Source organism: Capra hircus, chromosome 15, assembly GCF_001704415.2.
Source record: "Capra hircus breed San Clemente chromosome 15, ASM170441v1, whole genome shotgun sequence".
NCBI classification, from domain to species: domain Eukaryota; kingdom Metazoa; phylum Chordata; class Mammalia; order Artiodactyla; family Bovidae; genus Capra; species Capra hircus.
This window is the reverse complement of record NC_030822.1, coordinates 40245468-40268901: the sequence shown is the minus strand read 5'-3', so window position 1 is coordinate 40268901 and position 23434 is coordinate 40245468. Positions and strand designations below refer to the sequence as shown.

The window sequence follows — 23434 nt, the reverse complement described above, 5'->3', positions numbered from 1 at the left end:
ACCAAAGATCCAACCCTCATCCCCTGCATTGGAAGCATGGTATCTTAAACACTGGAACCACCAGGGACGTCCCTATACACTGTTCCTGAAAATGACACTCCTTTTGGAGAAAACTAATAACCTTTTGCTCAAGGCATTACTCTCAAGCCAGAATCCCATAATTACCATGGAAGACAAACCACTGAAACTCTAGCTGGGAAAAGAGAGCATTCAGACTGCTCGTACACGTGCAGAAAAGCTTCACACTCATCAAACGAAGAAGGGGAAGTCTGAGTTGAATTTTCACCTACCAGAATACGAGAAGTTATTAAAGAGAAAGTTATATAAAGGACCTCTGTGGTGATTACTATTGTAAAGTATTACTCATCTTATAAATTGCCACCCTAGTCATGTTTTGTATTTGTCTTCAATGTGTCTGATTTCTTTGAAGCAGGAATCACCTATGGTGGGGTAGACATTTCAAATAATAAAGAAATCTCGAAAGGGTGCATGAGGATTCTGTCCTCAGTATTTAAATAATCATTTGTTTTCATGAGTCTTAGCCTCATTTCCCTACAGATCACAAGGATATGCAGTTGGGGGATTAAAAAAAATAAAATAAAAACCCCACTGATCGTAGGAGGAAAAGAAGCATAATCCATGTTCTGTCCCGTTTAGAGACAGAGACATTCATTCCTACAAGGATATAAATGAGCAGCTACACAGACAGTAACAATGAACCAGGTAGGAACTGAGCTGGTGGGGGACATGGGTGGTGGCAGGGGATATGAGAATTGGGGAAACCTCCAGCAGTTCACCCTGTGCTATCTGCCTTCCTCATTTGTGTGTTTTCTGAGTCAGCATTAGCTAAATTTTCCAGAAAGCCTTCCACAAAGTACAGCCTGGGCTTTCAAGGACGTCACTCATTTCCCCCTAGTGACCTTGACAAGTCAGAAGCTTGAAAGCAGGGAAATCCGGATGTCTCGGTTATGAAGCAGAGCAGTGGGGGCCCCACATATTTCCAGAAGTCTCCATCCACTGGTGATTATTGTCTGCCTTTGATACTACCAGTGCTCATCTGACCTACTTCTCTGGCTCTGAAGGTGCTGGCACAATGGCCAAGTTCTTCAGTCTGGGGTTGCTTCTTGCCTCCATCTGGACCACAAGGCTCCTGGTCCAAGGCTCTCTCCGCTCAGAAGGTAGGTTTCTTACTAGATTACCAGCCTGAGGCAAAGCAAGATGCTGCATATTGTCCAAAGTCTACTAACTTCTTTGTTGAATTTCTGGGGTGGGGGTGGCCCTCAGTGTCAATAGAAGATCTCATTGGTAGGATTGTCCTGGCAGAAATGTTTTCACCATATTCTCAGCTTCACCAAAATGATTCTCACTTACCTTTATGTTATCTTGACTTTTATTTTTGGCTATGGGATATTTTTAATGAAAATATTTTGACACAATAAAGAGAGATCACTTGATTTTAAAAGTGCTTCATTGAAGAAGCAAAGAATGATTGTGAAAAACTTTAAGCAATCATGAAGCCTGGGAAATGGTTAACTTTCACAGAATATTGGCCTGTTTTATGTCTTTGGAAGTGTCAGTGTGATTGTTTTAATTTTAGTTTTACTACACTATCATGGGATGCATACATTTTTAATATGCAATAAACACCAAATTAACAAACAACAACAAAAAAAAAAACCTGGAAAAAAATATAGGTTTGAAAGTTAGCTATCAGCTCCCTACCAAAGGAATGACTTAAATGATTTCTGGGCTTTTGAGATGCCTAACTGGTAACTTCACTCTGCACTGTAGGCAAAAAAATAAAAATAAAAATTTGACCACAAATCACTCATTATAGCTCTGGGCAAATGAAAATATGAGCACTTTAACAGGAAAATTATGTGTTCCTCTGTTGGGAGATGTTCTGAAGTATAAAATATGTTGGGAACAGACCTCCAGACTTGATTTAGATATTGTTGCATTCCATTTCATAAAGGTTAGAGTTACAGGATTGATTTTTTTTTTTTCAAATGCCAGAATATGTTACTTTCAAATAAGTTAGAAAGTAACAAACTTATTTGACATCCCCCTGGGGAGACTCTTCACTTTTCCCCAAAATACTGCCATTAATACTCAAACTATTATGGAAATTGTCCTTTGACCCTGATTCATCACACTCTTCGGACCATCCTCAATAGTGGCAAAATTTTCCTAAGGAAATTAAAATTTTGTAAACAACTGGAAGTTATCCAGAACCATGATTAGAGAGGAGGTGCTTGATGAAGGTAAGTGGATGGGAGTGGGCACTAGTATTTTTGAGGGCCTATTTTTGTATATTGCGTATACAGTATGTAAACTATATATAAAAGAAATGTATGCATATATATTTCTTAAGAATACATTTTATAGATGAAGGAACTGGCTCAGTGAGGCCAAGCAACTTGCCTAATGTCATAAAATCAGTAAATAATAAAGCTCGGGTCTGAATTCAGCTCTGTCTGATTCCTAGGTATATACTCTTTCAACACGCAATTTTCTAAGAAAACTTCAGGAAGGGGTTACTGGAGGATCCCTTAGTTTCCAGCTCCCTGTTTTTGTCCTTACATAGGAAAGCATAAAATCTACGAATATTTGTCAACTGCCCACTTATGCACCCAGCCTCCACTAGGTACAAGTTATATATTTAAAAATTCTGACAAATATTCTGTAAAGATATAACCACCCCCCTTTTACAGCTGAGAACACTTCCCCAAGGTTACACAGCCAATCAGCAAGAGAAGAAATGGTCAAAGCTAGGTCTACTGTCGTTACTCATAACAGTAATATTTAGAGTAAAAATGATGTGTGAGAGAGCATCAAGACCACTTTACAGTGTAATTAGTACCTTCTCTAAAAGTATTCCCAAAGACGCTGCTATGAGCAAGCTTATGAGTTAAATGAGCCAAATTCCAGGACAAATGGTGTGTTGCAAGAGTTCAGCTCTAGCTCTGTGTGTGTGTATCTTCTCCCCATTGCACAGCGAGAAGCAGTGTCCTAGTTAAGAACTGAGATTTTCGTATCAATCATGGTTGGATTTGTGCCTCCAAACTTCCACCTAAATGCTCTATATCCTTGGGTTGAGAAAGGTGCTTATCTCCCTGAAATTCAGTTTTCTGTCAGAAGAATCAGGGTTTGGCACAGAGTGTCATATACAGATGATAGAAGTTGGAATTAACATTGGCATTAGTATTAATATCAATGTTGGTGTAGGTATTAGCATTAGTGAACACAGTCATAAGAAGCTGTTCTGTCACAAACACTCATAATGGGTGTTGGCTCTCTAGTCTCTCTTTCCGCAAGAGCAGAGTCTGGAAGCAAATAAGGTTATCCACAAATGCCATACATCATATTAATTTCCTTTCCCCCAGTCCCCTGCTCCACAGTAAGGTCGCCTGAAGTACTTAGAAATGCTCTTTGCATGTTTGCAAGAAGAAACTTCCTTTAAACACCAACTTAGACAGTGGTCAAACATTTGACTAGGCATCCAACGCACAGATCTGTGTTTAAGTAATTACTCAGGAAATGCCCTTTCATGAACTTTCGAGGGTGAAGCCCAGTAGGAATAAAGTACCTGAATGCAATGCAACTTTGCAACTTCATACAGGTCTATAAATCCCAGAATCCAGAGAAAAGGGATCAACTGAACTCTCAGATTCATTAGATTTTGAGTAAGATATTATTCACATCTTAACTGTTCGACTGCCTCAGCTTCCCTAGGGAGATCAATCATTAGCAAACTAAAACTAGAGTGCTTTGAAGATGATATAATGAAACTATGTTATTATTTATTGAGCACCTACTATGTGACAGGCACTGTGCTAAGCAATTTTATTTGAGTTAACTCATTTAACTTTCACCACCTTATGCTGTGGGCTTCTCTTGTAGCTCAGTTGGTAAAGAATCTGCCTGTAATCCAGGAGACCCAGGTTTGATTCCTGGGTTGGGAAGATCCCCTGGAGAAAGAAATGGCAACCCACTCACTCCAGCATTCTTGCCTGGAGAATCTCATGGACAGAGGAGCCTAGTGGGCTACAGTCAATGGAGTCACAAGAGTCGGACACAACTTAGTGACTAAACCACCACCGCCTTTTACAGTAGATACTGTTGTTCTTTCAGTTTTCTAAATATGGAAACTGAGGCTCAAACACATGAAGTAACCAGCCTAAATTCACAGAGCTGACAAGCAATCTATGCTAGATTCAAATCCAGGTCTGACTCTAAAACTCCATTTCCTTTATTTAGTTTCTCTGCCATGCAAGCTTTACGAGCTGACTCCTCCAGGAACTTCTGCGTAAGCCTGCCCTCCAATGGTCAGAGACGACCTGGGACTGAGAAAGTTCACATTCTATTATAACAAGTACATTTTTCAGCCCATCTCAGAAATAGTGCTGTCTCCAACCCACACTAGTTGGGAGTACTGCTATCGTGTTTACGCAGAGCCCTGGATTTCATCTTTCTCAGAGTCTCAGACCCCTCATTTTATAGACTCCAAAAAGGTTTGCAGCAGCTGCATCCCCAAGACTTGCCTTTGCCCAGGAACTAGGAGCCAAAGCCTCCATGTAATGAACAAGGCACCTGAACTCAGTGAGGGGGGATGGACTTGGACCCGGTGAGAGGTACAGCGTGGATCCAGGCTAGCACCTACCTGCCTTATCTGTGTCCTGTTATTTCAGAACTCCAGTCCCAGCTGCCGTGTTGACAGTGAGGCTCTACTCAGAAGGAGAGCCCAAGGGCTGAGACAAGGACACAGCACACTGAGGGGCTTTGTGATTCCTTTGCAGAACTTTCCGTCTCAGGACCATGCAGAATCATGGGGGTCACCCTAGTGACCAAAAAGACACAGCCGCTTCTGAATTTCACAGAAGCCCAGCAGGCCTGTAGGCTTGTGGGACTCACTTTGGCCAGCCAAGACCAGGTTGAAGAAGCGCGGAAATTTGGCTTTGAGACTTGCAGGTGAGAAACACACTCACAATCACTGTGGGAGCTTTGCTGGCTCTGTGTTCCTGTTCAGCAACAAGAGATCTATGTATCCATTCAATTCTTGCATATTCTGTTACAGCTATGGATGGGTTAAAAATCAGTTCGTGGTCATCCCTCGAATTATCTCCAACCCCAAGTGTGGGAAGAGTGGGGTAGGCGTCGTGATTTGGAGAAGTTCACTCGGCAGTAGGCACAGGGCCTATTGTCACAACTCATCTGGTGAGTTAGATGTGCAGTCTCTCCACGTGGTGTGTTTCGTCTGGATTTCAGTAGCTCTATAACCAGGACTTCTCTGGTGGCTCAGAGGTAAAGAATCTGCCTGCAAAGCAGGAGACGCAGGTTTGATCCCAAGGTTGGGAAGATCCCCTGGCAAAGGGAACAGCAACTCACTCCAGTATTTTTTCCTGGGAAATCCCATGGACAGAGGAGCCTGGCAGGCTTCGGTCCATGGAGTCACACGAGTTGGACATGATAGCAACTAAACCACCACCACCATGACCAGTCTGAGAAGAGTAAGCCTGAGCAGCTGCAGAAGCAGTCTCAGTGATGTCCATTGAATCCTCCCAAGACTGCCTCTTTGACAAGGCTACAGAGGCAGTCTCGGTGATGGCCATTGAATCCTCCCAAGACTGCCTCTTTGACAACGCTAGAGGTGGCAGTGTCCCCCTCAGAGGAAAAATTTAGGGGAAACATGACAGATTGGCAATATAGGGAGAGGGTACCCCTAGAGGCTCCATCCCCTCCTCTCATCCCACAAGATAAACAGGAAGAAGGGAAGGAAACACCCAATGGACAAAGCAATATACTAATTTATCTCACTAAACCTTGACAATGTCCATAGGAGGTATGCTTTATCATCCCTATTTTGCAAATGAAAAAGCTTAGGTTAGAGGACGTAAGTACATGATCTAAGATTTCCTTACTATGAAGACTCACACACGGATCTCCTTCATTTTTCCCACATTCCTTTACAGGAGTGGAAGTTCAAATGCTACATTAGATGTTTTTAAGAACAAGACCCGATTTTCATTTTATGAAGGAAGGAATTGAAACTAGAAAACAGAACTGATTTGCTCACGGTCAGCCCTTTAACCTTGTTGGAAAACCTTGGCTGCCTTAGCCCAAGTGCCTTACCTAAGAAACTTCTGCGAAAGCTTTTGACTAAACACTGTTCTCCACTTATCATAAGAACCTCTGTCTCGTTTATTACTTTTCACACATACTCATAAATCTGACCTTCTAAAGGTCAGTGGCTCAGTGGTCATTCTCTAAAATCCAGGAGGTAAAATTGCACCAGCAATGTTCTGTTGCCCAAAGGCAGCAATTAGATCCAAGCGATTCTATGAACTATGGGGCCTTGGCCTCAAAAAGTCTTAAGATTTTTCACTTCCCTTACTTCACAGATAAAATGGCTATAGCTCAGAATGGAGGTTTGTCTTGTTCAAAGTCAGAGCTTCCAGCTATGTAAAGACTAGAGCATAAGCTTCTTACCACTTTTTTCACGATCCTCCTCTCCCCACCTCATCCACCTATCACTTTTGGCTGGGGAATTGGTGGTTTGTTTGCCTGCTTATGTGACAGCCAGTGCACGTCTGTCAGAGGGCCTGGCCTTTCAAATGCCCGCCCTTCCTGCCAGCTGTCAGTGTGATAAACAAACACCCAGTCCTCTGGACTAAACGAAAAGAAGTCCAGGGAGATGACTCAGGTTTGTGTGTTTCCTCATGGTTTCATTTAACTTATGCTTCCATTCTCTATGCTTTCTATATACTTAGAGTTAAGTATAGAGGCTTGATTAGATACACAGTGACTAGTTTGGGCAAAAATACTTGATAGGTTAGATATTGTGTGCTTTAGATCATATCCTAACAAAAGGCACTGAATGTCAGTATATCGCACTATTAACATGCTGACTTTGATCATCTGAATAAGATGGTGAGTGCTGGACCTCCCTAATGAACTCAGATTTGTTTTCCCTTTGGCAATGAGGAGGGAACCTCTAGTGTGGTATTTTGGCACCATACATACCCCTAATCATATTTTACCTAATAGTTCAAGCAGACATTGATGATCCTTGCTGGAATCAGGTATATGCAGGGCTACAAAATGTGAATTTTCTAAATACATTCTTTCTTCTACATCTATTAGCTGGCATTCTTTGATAAAGAAGAATCTTTCTCTTTCATACACACACACATCTTCTCCCTCCCCTAATACTATAATTCATATGGTACTAATACTGTAATCACATGGATGCACACATGTCTCTGTGTTAAATATGTTGTCATCAATTTTACAATTATTTTTACTTTATTCTTTCTGATGCTCAAATTGTTCCACATTTGGCAAATGGAAACCCTGCTAGTTGACTTTTGTGTCCTTCTTCCCATTAGTATTTGAGCAAGTCATTGTTTTCTGTCATAACAACATGTCACAGGCTCACTTTGTACTTCCTCTATCCTAGACATGGAATCAGCCATTTATAGCTATTTCTCCAAGAGACCTTTTTAATGGAGAAGGTTAATTAGAAACCAAAATCTGCATGCAATTTGTTCTAATTAATACTCTCATTTTCATTGCTTCGCAGCCCTTTTCGGTGGGCAACTAGGAATATATATGTGCATACGTATACACACTGGCATCTTTTTTCTCTTACATGGAAAATTATTGTTTTCAATAAACAATCTTAATATATTTTCTTATCCTATAATACTTTCAAAATTATAAAAATGACATTATTAAGATAATAAACCTACTGAATGGAATTTGCAGTTCATTTGCATTTTTAGTCCTCAGAAGTTATCTCTCTGAGAATGTACTGTCAGAGAATTATATATAAAAGTGACTTGAGAGAATTTGCTACCCTTTTAAAATAAATTCAGTTCACTTGCTTCTGTTTGCCATCTTTGTGAGGATCAGAGTTACCCTAGCCCTCCTCTTACCACTGACCTGGATTTATCTTATGCTTCCTTGTTTTTGTAGCTTTCTTTTTTATTGCTATCTTACAGGCTCTGAGGATCAGAGTAACCTGAAACCTGACTCCGGACGCTATCTTCTTACTGCTGTCTTTGTGAGCTTTGGGAATCAGACCAAAGTGCTTTTAATGCTTGGCATGCACCATGGGTTCACGCTGTTCCCTCTGCCACAATGCTTATCCTCTCATCACCTAACTGACTTGTATTCTTTATTCAAGTCTGAATAAAGACTTCCTTCTTCAGGAAGACTTTCTGTACCCCTGATTCCTAATCTTTCCTCTTGTACACCAACCACACTGTGTTTAATAATCTATCAAAGGATTTGGCATATTCTAGAGAAACTATATTTACTGTTTGGAGGGAAGAAGACCCAGGTCCTATCACTTTCGGGTGAGACACACTGTGCCCTCAACTGGTAAGGAACCGGATTGCTGCTGCTCCCTCACATGGCAGCCTTTGCCTAACCTTAATGAGCAGGGAGTCAAAGGAAACCAATTCTTATAGATCTTACCGATCATGTCATAGATGATGCTAGGCCCTACACACTTACTGTCTCACTACTCCTCGGTGAAATCACACAAGGGTACCACTACCACTTTCCAGGAGAAGTAACTCAAGTGTGCTCTGCAGAGCTAGGATTTAAATCTTGGGCCTTGGGTGACTTCGTCGTTACCTTTCCTGGTGATTACCACGTGACAGTAACATTCCAGGCCCAGGGCGGGTCCTTCGAATGAACATGTCTTCAAAGTTCCCCAGATGATTCTAACCTGCAGTCAGAGTTGAGAACCGTCTCTCTCGCCAAGATCTCTAAGACATAAGTTCTAGAATTCCAGATACTCTGGATTCTCCTATTTCTGTGCAGTTGCAATAACCTCTTTGTTGGCTCCTGAAAATTAAGTAACAATGACCGTGTTTACTCTCTCATCTGTTTCATCCTCCACACACATCCTCCTCCGCTCCAGAGCTTTGGGTCGGCTTTTCCCCTGAGAATCTAATGTGAACTATGAAGACTTTTTTCACATAAAACTGGGTATAGATGAGCACTTCCATCTATCAGTTGGAAAATTTGCTGACTCCAGTTGAAAATTTCTTCTCCTATGGAACAAATTCCAAATTCTTCACCATGGCAGTTTTAACTCTTAATACTCTCCCACCCATCTTGCCAGTCTCATCTCTCCCTTGCAGTCTTTCATGCTCCCGGCATAGACACACCCTGCACGCCAGCCACATTGTGTGCCCTGTCATTTTCTGACATGCCTACACTTTCAAATTTCTGGAATCTTGGGTCACGCCATTTTGACTGACTGGGATATCCTCTTCCATATTAGAGAAGCTGGAACTCTATCCCAGCCATACTGGCCTTCTTATCATCAAACATGCCGAGATTATTCACTTTCTGGCTCTTGAACTTCCTGTTCTCTTCACTTGGAATGCTGCTGCCTGAGATCGTCAATGACACACTACTTTTAACGTTCAGGTTCCAGCTTAAGTATCACCTCCCCAAGGAGACTCACTCTTATCACCTTATCCAAAGTGTCTGTTCCCATTCCTGCCTCTTCTAGTGTGATCCTGTTTAATTATCCTTTCAATTATCATCTTCGGAAATTTCTAGCTTATTTTGTGTTTTTTTTTTTAATTATCTATATCCTTCTTTCCAGTAACATATAAGCCCCTTATGAACAAGGACTTTGTCTTATTTGCACTATGTCCCTAGTGCCTAGTACAGAGTTGGAACTTATTAAATATTTGTTGAATGACCACATTAACCCTCCACATGCTGTTCATACCATCTCATCTGTGAATCCCCAGTTATCTCCCCCTACTCTCATCAAAATGCTTCTCCAGGAAACAGGAATCCCCCCTTATTTGATTCTGTATTTTCAGTTCCAAGCACAGTATATCGTGTTCAGTATGCTTTTCCTCCTGATATTTAAAAATGTTCATTTTTTGAAGGAAGAACTTAGCATGTGCTCAAGAATAGAAAATGTAGCTTAAAGTCCAGGACAGCACAACTGGTATAGTGGTGAGCAGAGCTGCCTTCCCAAGTCTAGGGCAGAGGTCAAGGATGATGCCTATTTGAATAGAGGTCTTTTCAAAGTAAAAAGAATAGTATAAAACACTGACTGAATGCAGGTGGGGTCAAAATGTTTTATCACACTCACCACAGACTTGGCTGGTAATTTTTACTTAATTAAAAAAAAAATAGAATAACTTTTCCTTTATGGCTAAAATTCCAGCCGATGCTACCCACTCTCACAAATAACTAGGGATTTAAAAGAGATACAAATGCATGTTGGAATATATTGCATGGCTCTAACACTTAAAAGGTGTTCAATTTCTCTGAATTTCAGTTTCTCCTGTACAAATGAGGGTTTTATAAAATTGTAAATGAAGTACCATGGTTGACTCAAGAGTAAGATATTCATCACATGCTAGTTTCCTCTCTACCACATTCAACAGATTGGAGAGAAAACCAACATCCCTCCTCTGTCCCCCACCTCCTTTAAAAACATTTTTTTTTCAATGACCAAGGAACAGTCTGGTTTTAGTGGATCTTTGTCCTGAAGAGGTATCAGGCATGCATTCTGGCCTCCCCATCTACTCCTTCCTTCATTTCACATTTCCTTCCTTCCTTCAATCATCAGATGTTGAGCATGTGCTACGTGCCAGGCAGAGTGCACAGACCACGGTGACCAGGACAGACGGGAGGCCTGTTCCAGGAGCTCATGGTCCAGTGGGAGCAGTGTAGAGAGAGCCATGGGTCCAGTGGGGAGCAGTGTAGAGAGAGCCATGGGTCCAGTGGGGAGCAGTGTAGAGAGAGCCATGGGTCCAGTGGGGAGCAGTGTAGTGAGAACCAGGGGTCCAGGGGGAGCAGTGTAGTGACAGAGAACCATGGGTCAAGTGGGCAGCAGTGTAGAGAGAGCCATGGGTCCAGTGGGGAGCAGTGTAGAGAGAACCGTGGGTCCAGTGGGGAGCAGTGTAGTGAGAGAGAACCATGGGTCCAGTGGGGAGCAGTGTAGTGAGAACCAGGGGTCCAGTGGGGAGCAGTGTAGTGAGAACCAGGGGTCCAGTGGGAAGCAGTGTAGTGAGAGAGAACCATGGGTCCAGTGGGGAGCAGTGTAGTGAGAACCACGGGTCCAGTGGGGAGCAGTGTAGAGAGAATCACGGGTCCAGTGGGGAGCAGTATAGTGAGAGAGAACCATGGGTCCAGTGGGAGCAGTGTAGTGAGAACCATGGGTCGAGTGGGGAGCAGTATAGTGAGAGAGAACCATGGGTCCAGTGGGGAGCAGGATAGTGAGAGAGAACCATGGGTCCAGTGGGGAGCAATGTAGTGAGAACCATGGGTCCAGTGGGGAGCAGTGTAGTGACAGAGAACCATGGGTCCAGTGGGGAACAGTGTAGTGAGAACCGTGGGTCCAGTGGGGAGCAGTGTAGTGAGAACCATGGGTCGAGTGGGGAGCAGTATAATGAGAGAGAACCATGGGTCCAGTGGGGAGCAGTGTAGTGAGAACCATGGGTCCAGTGGGAGCAGTGTAGTGAGAACCATGGGTCGAGTGGGGAGCAGTATAGTGAGAGAGAACCATGGGTCCAGTGGGGAGCAGTGTAGTGAGAGAGAACCATGGGTCCAGTGGGGAGCAGTGTAGTGAGAGAGAACCATGGGTCCAGTGGGGAGCAGTGTAGTGAGAACCGTGGGTCCAGTGGTGAGCAGTGTAGTGAGAACCATGGGTCCAGTGGGGAGCAGTGTAGTGAGAACCAGGGGTCCAGTGGGAGCAGTGTAGTGAGAACCATGGGTCCAGTGGGAGCAGTGTAGTGAGAACTGTGGGTCCAGTGGGGAGCAGTGTAGAGAGAGAGAACCATGGGGCCAGTGGGGAGCAGTGTAGTGAGAACCGTGGGTCCAGTGGGAGCAGTGTAGAGAGAACCATGGGTCCAGTGGGGAGCTGTGTAGTGAGAGAGAGCCATGGGTCCAGTGGGGAGCGGTGTAGAGAGAGAGAACCATGGGGCCAGTGGGGAGCAGTGTAGTGAGAACCGTGGGTCCAGTGGGAGCAGTGTAGAGAGAACCATGGGTCCAGTGGGGAGCTGTGTAGTGAGAGAGAGCCATGGGTCCAGTGGGGAGCAGTGTAGAGAGAGAGAACCATGGGTCCAGTGGGGAGCTGTGTAGAGACAGAGAACCATGGGTCCAGTGGGGAGCAGTGTAGTGAGAGAGAACCATGGGTCCAGTGGGGAGCTGTGTAGTGAGAGAGAACCATGGGTCCAGTGGGGAGCTGTGTAGTGAGAGAGAACCATGGGTCCAGTGGGGAGCTGTGTAGTGAGAGAGAACCATGGGTCCAGTGGGGAGCTGTGTAGTGAGAGAGAACCATGGGTCCAGTGGGGAGCTGTGTAGTGAGAGAGAACCATGGGTCCAGTGGGGAGCTGTGTAGTGAGAGAGAACCATGGGTCCAGTGGGGAGCTGTGTAGTGAGAGAGAACCATGGGTCCAGTGGGGAGCTGTGTAGTGAGAGAGAACCATGGGTCCAGTGGGGAGCAGTGTAGAGAGAACCATGGCAGAGGAAATACCAGGAGGTACAAGCCTACAAGTCAAGGGATCCAGACTGGCCTTCAAGTCTGTCTAAGAAATAGTCAGTTTGAGACCTGAAGGACAAGAAAAGCTTAATAAAAAGTGGCTTCTTACAGGTGAAGAAAGCATCCTGGTCAAAGACTTGACTGTGAGAGAAAGCACATCAAAGACCTGAAGGAGCTGCATTATGGCAAGGGGAATGAGAGAGAGACTGATCAAGCGAGGCAGGCCATGTCAGCAGGCTCTGGTCGTGAAGGACTTCATAGGCCGAGCAGTATAGTGAGGGAAGGATTCCAAAGAGAAAGTGATATGATTCGATTCACGTTTTTGTAAGACCATTCCAGTTACAGTATAAAGAGAATGGAGGAAAGTTAAGACTAGATGCAGACCGACCACTTAGGAGGCTATTTCAATACGTACTTCTTATTTCACTTTTCCCTCCCTGGACAGATACTTGGATTAACTCATGCTTTCCAGAAATTATCACCACCGATGACCCCTTATTCAACGCTGAAACTGAAACATACACAACAAAAATGACGGTCAGTGACAGTACACACTCAGCATTGTCTACTGACGGTCCTGACTATGTTACAACGACTGTGGCTCCCCCTCTGGCTTCCACTTCTACTCCCCGGAAAAGAAAATTAATTTGCATAACAGAAGCTTTTATGGAAACTAGCACCACAGCTACAGAAAGAGAATCAGATATTCAAAATAGACCAGCCTTCAAGAATGAAGCTGTCGGGTTTGGAGGTAAAAACTTTCTGTCTGTATTGTGCATGTGTGTGCGTGTGTGTGTCTGTGTGCGCGCACATATAACAGACAATACATAGAAACTAGCCTGTATCCAGATTAGGCACTCAGGACCTGACAAATATTAATGCAAATAAAATCTTGATGCAAATTCAAATTTCATGTAGTCATAGAACTTGAGGTCTCTAGAGAACGTTAACGATTAAACTAAAAATCATGAGTCTAAAGGGAATCCCTGGTGACTCAGCAATAGAGAATCTACCTGTGTTGCAGGAGATGCAAATTTGATTCCTGGGTCAGGAAGATCCCATGGTGAAAGAAATGGTAACCCACTTCAGTATTCTTGCCTGGAAAATTCCATAGACAGCAGAGCCTGAGGGGCTAAAGTCCATGGGGTCGCAGAGTTGAACACAACTTAGTGAAACCACCACCACCACGGGTCTAAAATAGATTTACTTTTCAGTAGCTTGGAATAAAATTCTAGTGACAACAGCAAAACACTTTTCTAAGAAGTATATATATCCCCTAAGTTTTCATGGAATTGTATTGTATGAGCTATGCAGATATCAATGATTTTGAGAAAAACAAATGGACTCCAAATATGAAGAAGTTTTGGGGGGACCTTAACCAATTATTTTTCTTCTTATACATGTACAAGAATGATATGTAATAAAAATCTACATTTAAAAAAATAAAATAAGATAGCTTCACTTTTAAAATATAAAGACTTTTCAGAATAAATTACTATCTATTCATATGCAGAAGTTTTAAAAATATATCCAGACACCTTAAATGCCTATGACCAGTAAGTTGGTTTTCCTATTGAAAAGGAAGGGTCTTGCACTTAATTTGCTCCAAACTTACCATCTTCAAGGCCACAGACAGGAATCCGACTCTGTCATATTGCAACTGAGTAGAGAGTGTGAGAGAGACAAGACCAAGGATTCCATAGGCAAGAAAGAAAGAAGTGCATGTGGGCCTAACACCCTACGTGGGCCTAACACCCTACGTGGCCCCTGTGTGGTCACAGAGGAGGCTTTTCCCCTGCTCTGTCTGTGGTCTCCATCATGTGTACGGGTGAGTCGTGAGAAGACCAGCCCGCAGCAATGTCTGTGTGAAGACCGACAAGCCCTGTCTCTGTCTCCCCAGGTGTTCCCACAGCCCTGCTGGTGCTCGCGCTCCTCTTCTTTGCTGCCGCAGCTGGCCTTGCAGTCTGCTACGTCAAAAGGTGGGGTTGTTGGCGCATGGTCGGTCTCATCATTTTTGTCGCATCTTTATCTTTTGTTTATCCAAGGTCGCTATTAGCATTTCCCTTTTCCAAATGGAGATGGCAGTCCTCACACACTGAACATGTTCCCCCTCACCTCACTCATCCTCCCTACCACCCAAACTTCCCTACTATTCCAGCACATGCGTGTTATCCAGCTTGAAGATATAGCTCAGCAGCTGTCCCTTTGAATATCAAGAAATGAAAAGACTGGCATCTAGGAGGAAATGGATATGCTTTATTTGATTTTCAATTCTTTGCTTTTGATGAGAGGGTTTTGAGACCAGGCTAAAGTTTGGCCTGTGAACCTACCATCCCATCTAAATGAATCCATTCAGGTCAGGGTAGGTGAAGGTATTTGAGCATGCATGCATGTGTTAGCATCTCTCTGAAATAAAGGAACCCAGTGTACTATGCCTGCGTAGGTCTTTACAGAGTGTTATCTGTTGTTCTATGTCTTATATAGAAGTCTCTTGTTTTAATTTTGTGTTTATGTCTACAGGTATGTGAAGGCATTCCCTTTTACAAATAAGAACCAACAGAAGGAAATGATAGAAACTAAAGTAGTAAAAGAGGAGAAGGCCGATGATAGCAACCCTAATGAGGAATCAAAGAAAATGAATAAAAAACCAGAGGAGCCCAAGAGTCCACCCAAAACCACAGTGCGATGCTTGGAAGCCGAAGTTTAGATGAGCAAGAAATGAAAGGACACACCTCAGGCTTATTTCCTTCCTGATACACATCCTGGTCCCAGATGGGGAGCCTAAAAGGACCAGAGAACCAAGCAAGCAAGTTTACCCTTGGTTCCTGACTAGAGCCAACTCAGGACTACCTTTCAACTCTGGCGTACACCAAAGGAAATTCCCTTTTTCTTACTGCAGTCCTTTCTGGATCCTACCCTTCTACCTCCAAAGCTTCCTACAACCTTTCTAGCCTGGTTATGTCCTAATAATATCCCAGTGGGAGAAAGGAGCTTGTGCAAAACACCAGGACCTAAACAGCTAAGCAGAACATTTTTGTCAAGTGGCTTTTATGCTGCCTGAGAATAGGTGAGTTGAGAGTCAAGAAACCACTGACATCAAGGCTTTGTCTATTGATTTGACTCCACAGCCCAGATTGTTTCTTCAGCTCTGGAAAGGAAACACTTTTACCACTTGGCATGTTCTTCTGAGCCAGGCAAGAGTGAGAGAAGGAAGAAAAAGTTTAGCAACTAAAAGACATAGATTCCCATGATGTGAGACTAATCTCTATAAAGCGAAAATAAATAGAGAAAAGGAACGAGGCTGGGGATGTTGGGAGCATTTGTCAGTAGGGACTATAAATACAGACAGAGCAAATGTTTATCTCTGAATAATTTGAATTGAAATCACTTATCAGAAGCTACACACACTTACTTTTCTCTCTTGAGCTGCTGCTAGTTTCTCTAAAAGAATATACTGTTTTAAGAACCTCCCCCCCTCAAAAAAAAACTCTTACAAATTTCTATTTTAATCCAAATTACAGAAATTATTAGTGAATAAAATTACTGTGTTAAAAAGCAGTAAAGTTTAATAAACATTTGCTGAATGCCTACTCTATGTCAGGTGCTGTGCAAGTTCTTACATTCCATAATTGAATATTATTCACCAAAATTTTTGTATAGTAAAATATATGAAGATAATTTTTTCACTGTTAATATCCCAGCTTGTCTACTTCCAAAACCCAATTATTTTTTTCGGATACTAACCTACTCATTATTTTCTCATTAATATGGCAACCATTAAGCCTTAATTTATTATTAACATACCTGAAAAATACATCATTACCTCTATACGCTTTTTAGATGTCACTACCAAATGTATCGCTAGCTCTCCTTCTTCCAGCAAAAGAAGCCTGGGAGGTGCAGAAATAATTGTGCTGAAAAAATAAAAGCATTTATAAAGTTTCTTTGCTCTCTTATTTACACTGAGGCCTTATACCTTCCATGCAATGAAGTAGCCTGTTGTTTGCAAAAGTAGACAACTTTGGTTGTTGAAATATATCTGCAAAGCCAATAGAACCTACGTCACCATGTGGGACTTTACTTGCTTCTGATGGGCTTATTTTAAGTAGGTCAATTATACACACATAAATCAGTCCTTTACTTCGTATTCAGGTCCTACATTCCAATATGTTTCAGAGTCACAGGACACTGGGGATTCAGGACCTCTCATTTGTCCTGTGTCTCTAAATTTCTCTCTCTCTCTCTCTCTCTCTCTACAGTCTTTCTCTCTTAGACTGCTAATATCTTCTTCCCCTCATCAGTAACCCCACAATTCCATGATCCTTTCAGCTCAGAGACCATAACCTGTTGGCGTAGTCTTTTATGGTTGGCCCACAGAGTATTCTCTTAAAATTATGTTTAATTGCCAAGAATTTAACATCAAGAGATTTCATGCTTATACTTCTGTTCCCTTGAAAGCTGGCAAGATCTGAAACTGCAGAATGCTTACTGCCTTATAGTTTCCATAGTTGCTGATCCTGAGCTGCGGCTGCCCCTTAAGTGGATGATGCTCTCTGCACCTCACCGCAGTCCTCACCATTCCCGACTGCAACCTCGCACCAAAGTAAAGGTGCCATTTCCTATGAATCTTATAGTACTCTTGCCTTTTTGTTTTTCACACCCAGTCCATTTCATTCATTGACAACATGCCTGGCTGGCCCTGAGGTCTATGAATTTAAAACCCTGGTTTGTCAGTCTTTAAGCTTAATCATGGAGAAGGACATGGCAACCCACTCCAGTATTCCTGCCTGGGAAATCCCTTGGACAGAGGAACCTGGTGGGCTGTAGTCCATAGGGTCATGAAGAGTCGGACACGACTTAGTGAATTAACAACAACAACGACAAAGCTTAATCAGCCTCAACCAGTTCACAAGAAGTGAAGAAGGAAAGGGGAGAAAAGCCTCAGTGGGGGTCTTCCATCTGCGGTGTTTAGCTGGAAAATAATCAGCTCTTCTACACTAGGTCTTCCATCCATGAGTACCTACCACACTTGTTGCTTTAGTTGCTAAGTCGTGTCCAACTCTTTGCAATCTCATGGACTATAGCCCACCAAGCTCCTCTATCCATGGGATTCCCCAGGCAACAATACTAGAGTGGGTTGCCATTTCCTTCTCCAGGGAATCTGCTCAACCCAGGGATCAAATCTTCTCAACCCAGGGACCCACATCTCCTGCTTGGCAGGTGGATTCTTTACCACTGAGCCACCAGGGCCCATTCTCCATACAGGATCTTGTATTAATTTAGACAAGACTATGCCCTACTCAGGAGGAGGGAGGAAGAGAGACTAAAACTCTACCCAGCCACATATAACTGCTAGTCCACATGTCAATTGCAAAAATACTGATGAGAATGTGTAATTTCCATCATTGTGGAAGAAAGGAAATAAGAAAAGAAAGAAGGGAGGGAGGGAGGAAGGGAGGAAACTATCATTTATTGAGCACCTACTAAGTGATAGTCATTTTCTTATGTTGTTCTGTTTAATTGCCACATCTTCCCTGAGAAGGATTATTACTGTCATTTCCTATTATTAGGAAGTTGGATTTTCAAAGGAGTTTAGTCGCTTTTCTGAGATCACAGGCCTAGTTAAGTGGTGAAGGTAGGGGTTCAATTCCAGGTCAGAATGACCACAGAGCCCACCCTCCTTCCCCTACAACAATGGACTTCCCTTGCAAATGACAATGTAGGGATGTAAACCATTCCAACATGCAAGGTTGAAATCAGTCACTTGCCAAAAAGCACAGAGGTGAAATAAGAAAAACAACTCAGGATTCCTGTCCCAACTTCAGGGAATTTTTCTTAAAATCCATTGCAATAACAAGGGGAAAAGAGAAGCACTGAAAGACTTTGAGAACTGCTCCTTCCTTGAGGCAGATACTGACCTCAGCAAAGACTTATCCTGATTCAGTTCATAGAGTCGGAAAATGTAAGGCTCAGAAGGACCCAAGATAAGCTTCTCTAAACTCTGTTTTCACAGTTAAAAAAAAAAAATGGAGCCCAATGTCACAACCAACTAGAAGTAGATCCTGGTCTAGACGTTTCCTCTTTCCTAGTCAGATTCTCTTTATTCTCCACCGAACAAAGAGAAATTGGAAGAATGTGAAGGGGCATCCCATGTCAGACCTACAGGCCAGCCTACCAAAGCCAGTTTTAGAAAGAAGCTGGTAGATAGCCATGTGATTACATTTGCAGGTGACACAAAGGATTTCCCTGCCCAGAAATGACTTCTCCAAGCCTGTCTCACAGGCTCAAATACTATAGATGCACTCCTTTGGACAAAGTTACTCTGTCTTGGGAAGGAGTCCTCTGTAAAACTGCCTACTTATAAAGTCCAGGCCATCTGTCCGATATTAACATGCCAATGTGGGTCCAATGAAGACAAGCTGATTTCCAGATGTAGAAAACTGGAGTAAAGCAGATGGCTTGAGACCCAGCACATGTTTGCATGTAGTGGGAGTTTCTAAATATCCATTGGCTTGAACAGAATTGAACCATATTGACTTTCAAGCCAAAGAATGTTACATTTTTACATTTTATTGTACTTCTCTAGACCTTTAGCTAGTGCCCAAAGCAAAATCAGTTGCTCTGGGGGAGAACAAATTTCTAAAGACAATAATAATAATATGCAAGTAAATAAACTCTTCCTAAGGAATGGGAGAGTCACTCACACACTGAAAAGAAAAGGTTTAGGTATCCAAACAGGAAAAAAAGCAATTATTTGTCAGTTCAATCTCCTAGTTCAATGCAAATAAAATTTAGTTGTTTACCCCATAACAGTCTATATGTAAGGTCAGGTTTGACCTCAGGGCATTTTTAAAATACTGAAATCAGCCGAGAGCCTTCTTTTCCCCTTTCTACACTGTGCTCTTTGGAAAGAAGTCACAATACATAGCCCATACTTAAGTAGGGGAGTTATGTTCTGCTCCTTGGAAGTGAAATTTCTATATACGTTACTTGTAATTCTCTTGCACAGGATACTGATTTAATAATCTCCTTAATTTATTCAATAGCTTATTTCTATCAATATGGACTAATGAATATTTATTACTTTAGTATAATCCAATACTATTCACAAGCTTGCATGTGTGCATGCTTAGTTGCTTTGGTTGTGTCCGACTCTTTGCGACCCTATGAACTGTAGCCCACCTATGGACAAAGGACAGGCTCTTCTGTCCTTGGGATTCTCAATGGCAAGAATATTGGAGTGGGTTGCCATTTCCTATTCCAGGGAATCTTCCCAACTCAGGGATCGAACTCAAGTCTCTTAAGTCTCCTTCAATGGCGTGCAGGTTCTTTACCACTAGCACTTGGGAAAACTCTGGTACTATTTCATTTCTTTTTTTCTCAAATTGCTCCAGTTTTGACCATTAGGAACTCTTTTCATCTGTTCCTGTGTCCCTTTGGCCTACTCACGTAATTGTGCTTTTATTGGTCACCTCCCTATTTTCTGGCACTATACAATGATCAATGCAAAGAAATAGAGGAAAACAACAGAATGGGAAAGACTAGAGATCTCTTCAAGAAAATTAGAGATACCAAGGGAACATTTCATGCAAAGATGGGCTCGATAAAGGACAGAAATGGTATGGACCTAACAGAAGCAGAAGATATTAAGAAGAGGTGGCAAGAATACACAGAATAACCATACAAAAAAGATCTTCATGACCCAGATAATCATGATGATGTGATCACTCACCTAGAGCCAAACATCTTGGAATGCGAAGTCAAGTGGGCCTTAGAAAGCATCACTACAAACAAAGCTAGTGGAAGTGATGGAATTCCAGTTGAGCTATATCAAATCCTGAAAGATGATGCTGTGAAAGTGCTGCACTCAATATGCCAGCAAATGTGGAAAACTCAGCAGTGGCCTCAGGACTGGAAAAGGTCAGTTTTCATTCCAAACCCAAAGAAAGGCAATGCCAAAGAATGCTCAAACTACTGCACAATTGCACTCATCTCACATGCTAGTAAAGTAATGCTCAAAATTCTCCAAGCCAGGCTTCAGCAATACATGAACCGTGAACTTCCTGATGTTCAAGCTGGTTTTAGAAAAAGTAGAGGAACCAGAGATCAAATTGCCAACATCCACTGGATCATGGAAAAAGCAAGAGAGTTCCAGAAAAACATCTATTTCTGCTTTATTGACTATGCCAAAGCCTTTGACTGTGTGGATCACAATAAACTGTGGAAAATTCTGAAAAAGATGGGAATACCAGACCACCTGACCTGCCTCTTGAGAAATCTGTATGCAGGTCAGGAAACAACAGTTAGAACTGGACATGGAACAACAGACTGGTTCCAAATAGGAAAAGGAGTATGTCAAGGCTCTATATTGTCACCCTGCTTATTTAACTTATATGCAGAGTACATCATGAGAAACGCTGGGCTGGATGAAGCACAAACTGGAATCAAGATTGCCGGGAGAAATATCAATAACCTCAGATATGGAGATGACACCACCCTTATGGCAGAAAGTGAAGAGGAGCTAAAAAGCCTCTTGATGAAAGTGAAAGAGGAGAGTGAAAAAGTTGGCTTAAAGCTCAACATTCAGAAAATGAAGATCATGGCATCCGGTCCCATCACTTCATGGGAAATAGAAGGGGAAACAGTGGAAAGAGTGTCAGACTTTATTTTTGGGGGCTCCAAAATCACTGCAGATGGTGACTGCAGCCATGAAATTAAAAGACGCTTACCTCTTGGAAGAAAAGTTATGACCAACCTAGATAGTATATTCAAAAGCAGAGACATTACTTTGCCGACTAAGGTCCGTCTAGTCAAGGCTATGGTTTCTCCTGTGGTCGTGTATGGATGTGAGAGTTGCACTGTGAAGAAGGCTGAGCGCCGAAGAATTGATGCTTTTGAACTGTGGTGTTGGAGAAGACTCTTGAGAGTCCCTTGGACTGCAAGGAGATCCAACCAGTCCATTCTGAAGGAGATCAACCCTGGGATTTCTTTGGAAGGAATGATGCTAAAGCTGAAACTCCAGTACTTTGGCCACCTCATGCGAAGAGTTGACTCATTGGAAAAGACTCTGATGCTGGGAAGGATTGGGAGCCAGAAGAGAAGGGGACAACCGAGGATGAGATGGCTGGATGGCATCATGGACTCGATGGACGTGAGTCTGAGTGAGCTCCGGGAGATGGTGATGGACAGGGAGGCCTGGCGTGCTGCGATTCATGGGTTCACAAAGAGTCAGACATGACTGAGCGACTGAACTGAACTGAACTGAACTGATACAATGATCCAGGAGCTAGAAGGCAGAAGGATGGGAGAGACCAGCTTTCCACAACTTCAGCAATTGGCTACAGGTAAGCATGATTGTGGATCATGGCTTTTCTGTGGCAAAGTTCCAGAAGCTAACCTAACTTTATGGGTGGTGGGAAGCAGCTACAGTTGTAGCTTTCCCACTTAGGTTCTAAGCCCTTTCAACAATACCTAATTCCCTACGTTAAGGTTTTTCTGTTTAAAATAATTGGAGAGATTTCTGTTTGCTGTGAGGACACACTGACTGATACAAACGATTCTTGAACGCATTTTACACTTTGGCTTCAATCCTTATCTCAAACCTTTTCTCCAGTCATTTCTGCACAACATGAAGAATATTTGCTATTCAGGAATGTACTTAGCGTCATGACCTCTCATCTGTGCAAGTGCCGTTCCTTCTGTTTCAAATACCTTTGCTTTTTTTCCCAATTGTATTTATTATCTGTTGCTGCATAACAAATTACCCCTAACCTTGTTGTTGTTATTGTTCAGTTGCTCAGTCATGTCCGACTCCATGAGACCCTATGGATTGTAGCACGCCAGGCCTCCATGTCCTTTACTGTCTCCTGGAGTTTGCTTAAACTCATGTCCATTGAGTCAGTGATGCCATCCAACCATCTCATCTTCTGTCATCCTCTTCTCCTGCCTTTAATCTCTCCTAGCATCAGGGTCTGTCCCAGTGAGCTGGTTCTTCGCATCATGTGGCCAAGGTATTAAGCCTAACCTTAATGACTAGTAGTAACACTTGTTATCTAGAGTTGTTGTCTGTCAGCAATCTGGACATGGCCAACTGGGTCCTTTGCTTCAGGGCTCTCTCAGAGCTGCAGCATCAGTCAGGGCTGTATTCTTCTCAGGGCTCCTCTAGGGGGGGAATCACTTTTAAGTTTATTCATGTGGTTGTTGGCAGGATTTAGTTCCTTGTTTGCTATCTGCCAAAGGCTAACCACCGTACCCACATGGAACTCACTATTGGGGTAGCTCACAAAATGGCAGCTTGCTTCATCAGAACCAGCAAGGCTGAAGAGTCAGAGAGTATGCTAGCAAGCCTTTTATACCTAATCTTAGAGGTGATATCCCATTACTTTTGTATATTCTATTCATTATAAGTAAATTACTACGTCCAGCTCACACTTAAGAGGAAGGGATTATGCCAAAGCATGAATGCACCAAGGTAGTTTCCCAGTGGTTCAGTGGTAAAGAACTTGCTTGCCCATGCAGGAGGCACAGGTTCAATCCCTGGGTGGGGAAGGTGCCCTGAAGAAGGAAACAGCAACCCACTTTATTATTCTTGCCTGGGAAATCCCATGGACAGAGGAGCCTGGTGAGCTACAGTCCATGGGGTCTCAAAAGAGTCAGGCACGACTCAACGACTAAACAACAAAAACAATGAATACCAAGAGGTGGGGGATCACTGGGAGTCTTTTTAGAAGACTGCCTCCAACAAACATTAGTCATTCTTCTCATTCTTTCTCTTTGCATTTTGTTTGTATGTCTGTTAGCTTATGCGACATGGTATCATTCTTACTTGTGTTAGAAAAACTGTGTGGGTCTTTCTTTTACTCTCATACTATTGCCACACCCACAACACTTCTGTCATCACATATG

The 23434-nt window shown here is 42.8% G+C and overlaps 1 protein-coding gene across 1 annotated transcript; it reads left to right on the top strand.

Moving 5' to 3' along the window:
• On the top strand, positions 879 to 16472 carry LYVE1 (lymphatic vessel endothelial hyaluronan receptor 1). Its single transcript, XM_005689689.3, has 6 exons — positions 879 to 1178; positions 4800 to 4971; positions 5078 to 5217; positions 12975 to 13280; positions 14430 to 14508; positions 15050 to 16472. The coding sequence occupies exons 1-6, from the start codon at positions 1094 to 1096 to the stop codon at positions 15234 to 15236; spliced, it is 969 nt and encodes a 322-aa protein (XP_005689746.1). The 5' UTR covers positions 879 to 1093; the 3' UTR covers positions 15237 to 16472.

Excerpts from the sequence above, each read along its gene's own strand:
- LYVE1 (XM_005689689.3), top strand. The coding sequence starts at position 1,094 with ATGGCCAAGTTCTTCAGTCTGGGGTTGCTTCTTGCCTCCATCTGGACC. Across the intron at positions 5,218-12,974 it reads CTATTGTCACAACTCATCTG|ATACTTGGATTAACTCATGC; the intron begins GTGAGTTAGATG and ends CTCCCTGGACAG. Across the intron at positions 13,281-14,429 it reads TGAAGCTGTCGGGTTTGGAG|GTGTTCCCACAGCCCTGCTG; the intron begins GTAAAAACTTTC and ends CTGTCTCCCCAG.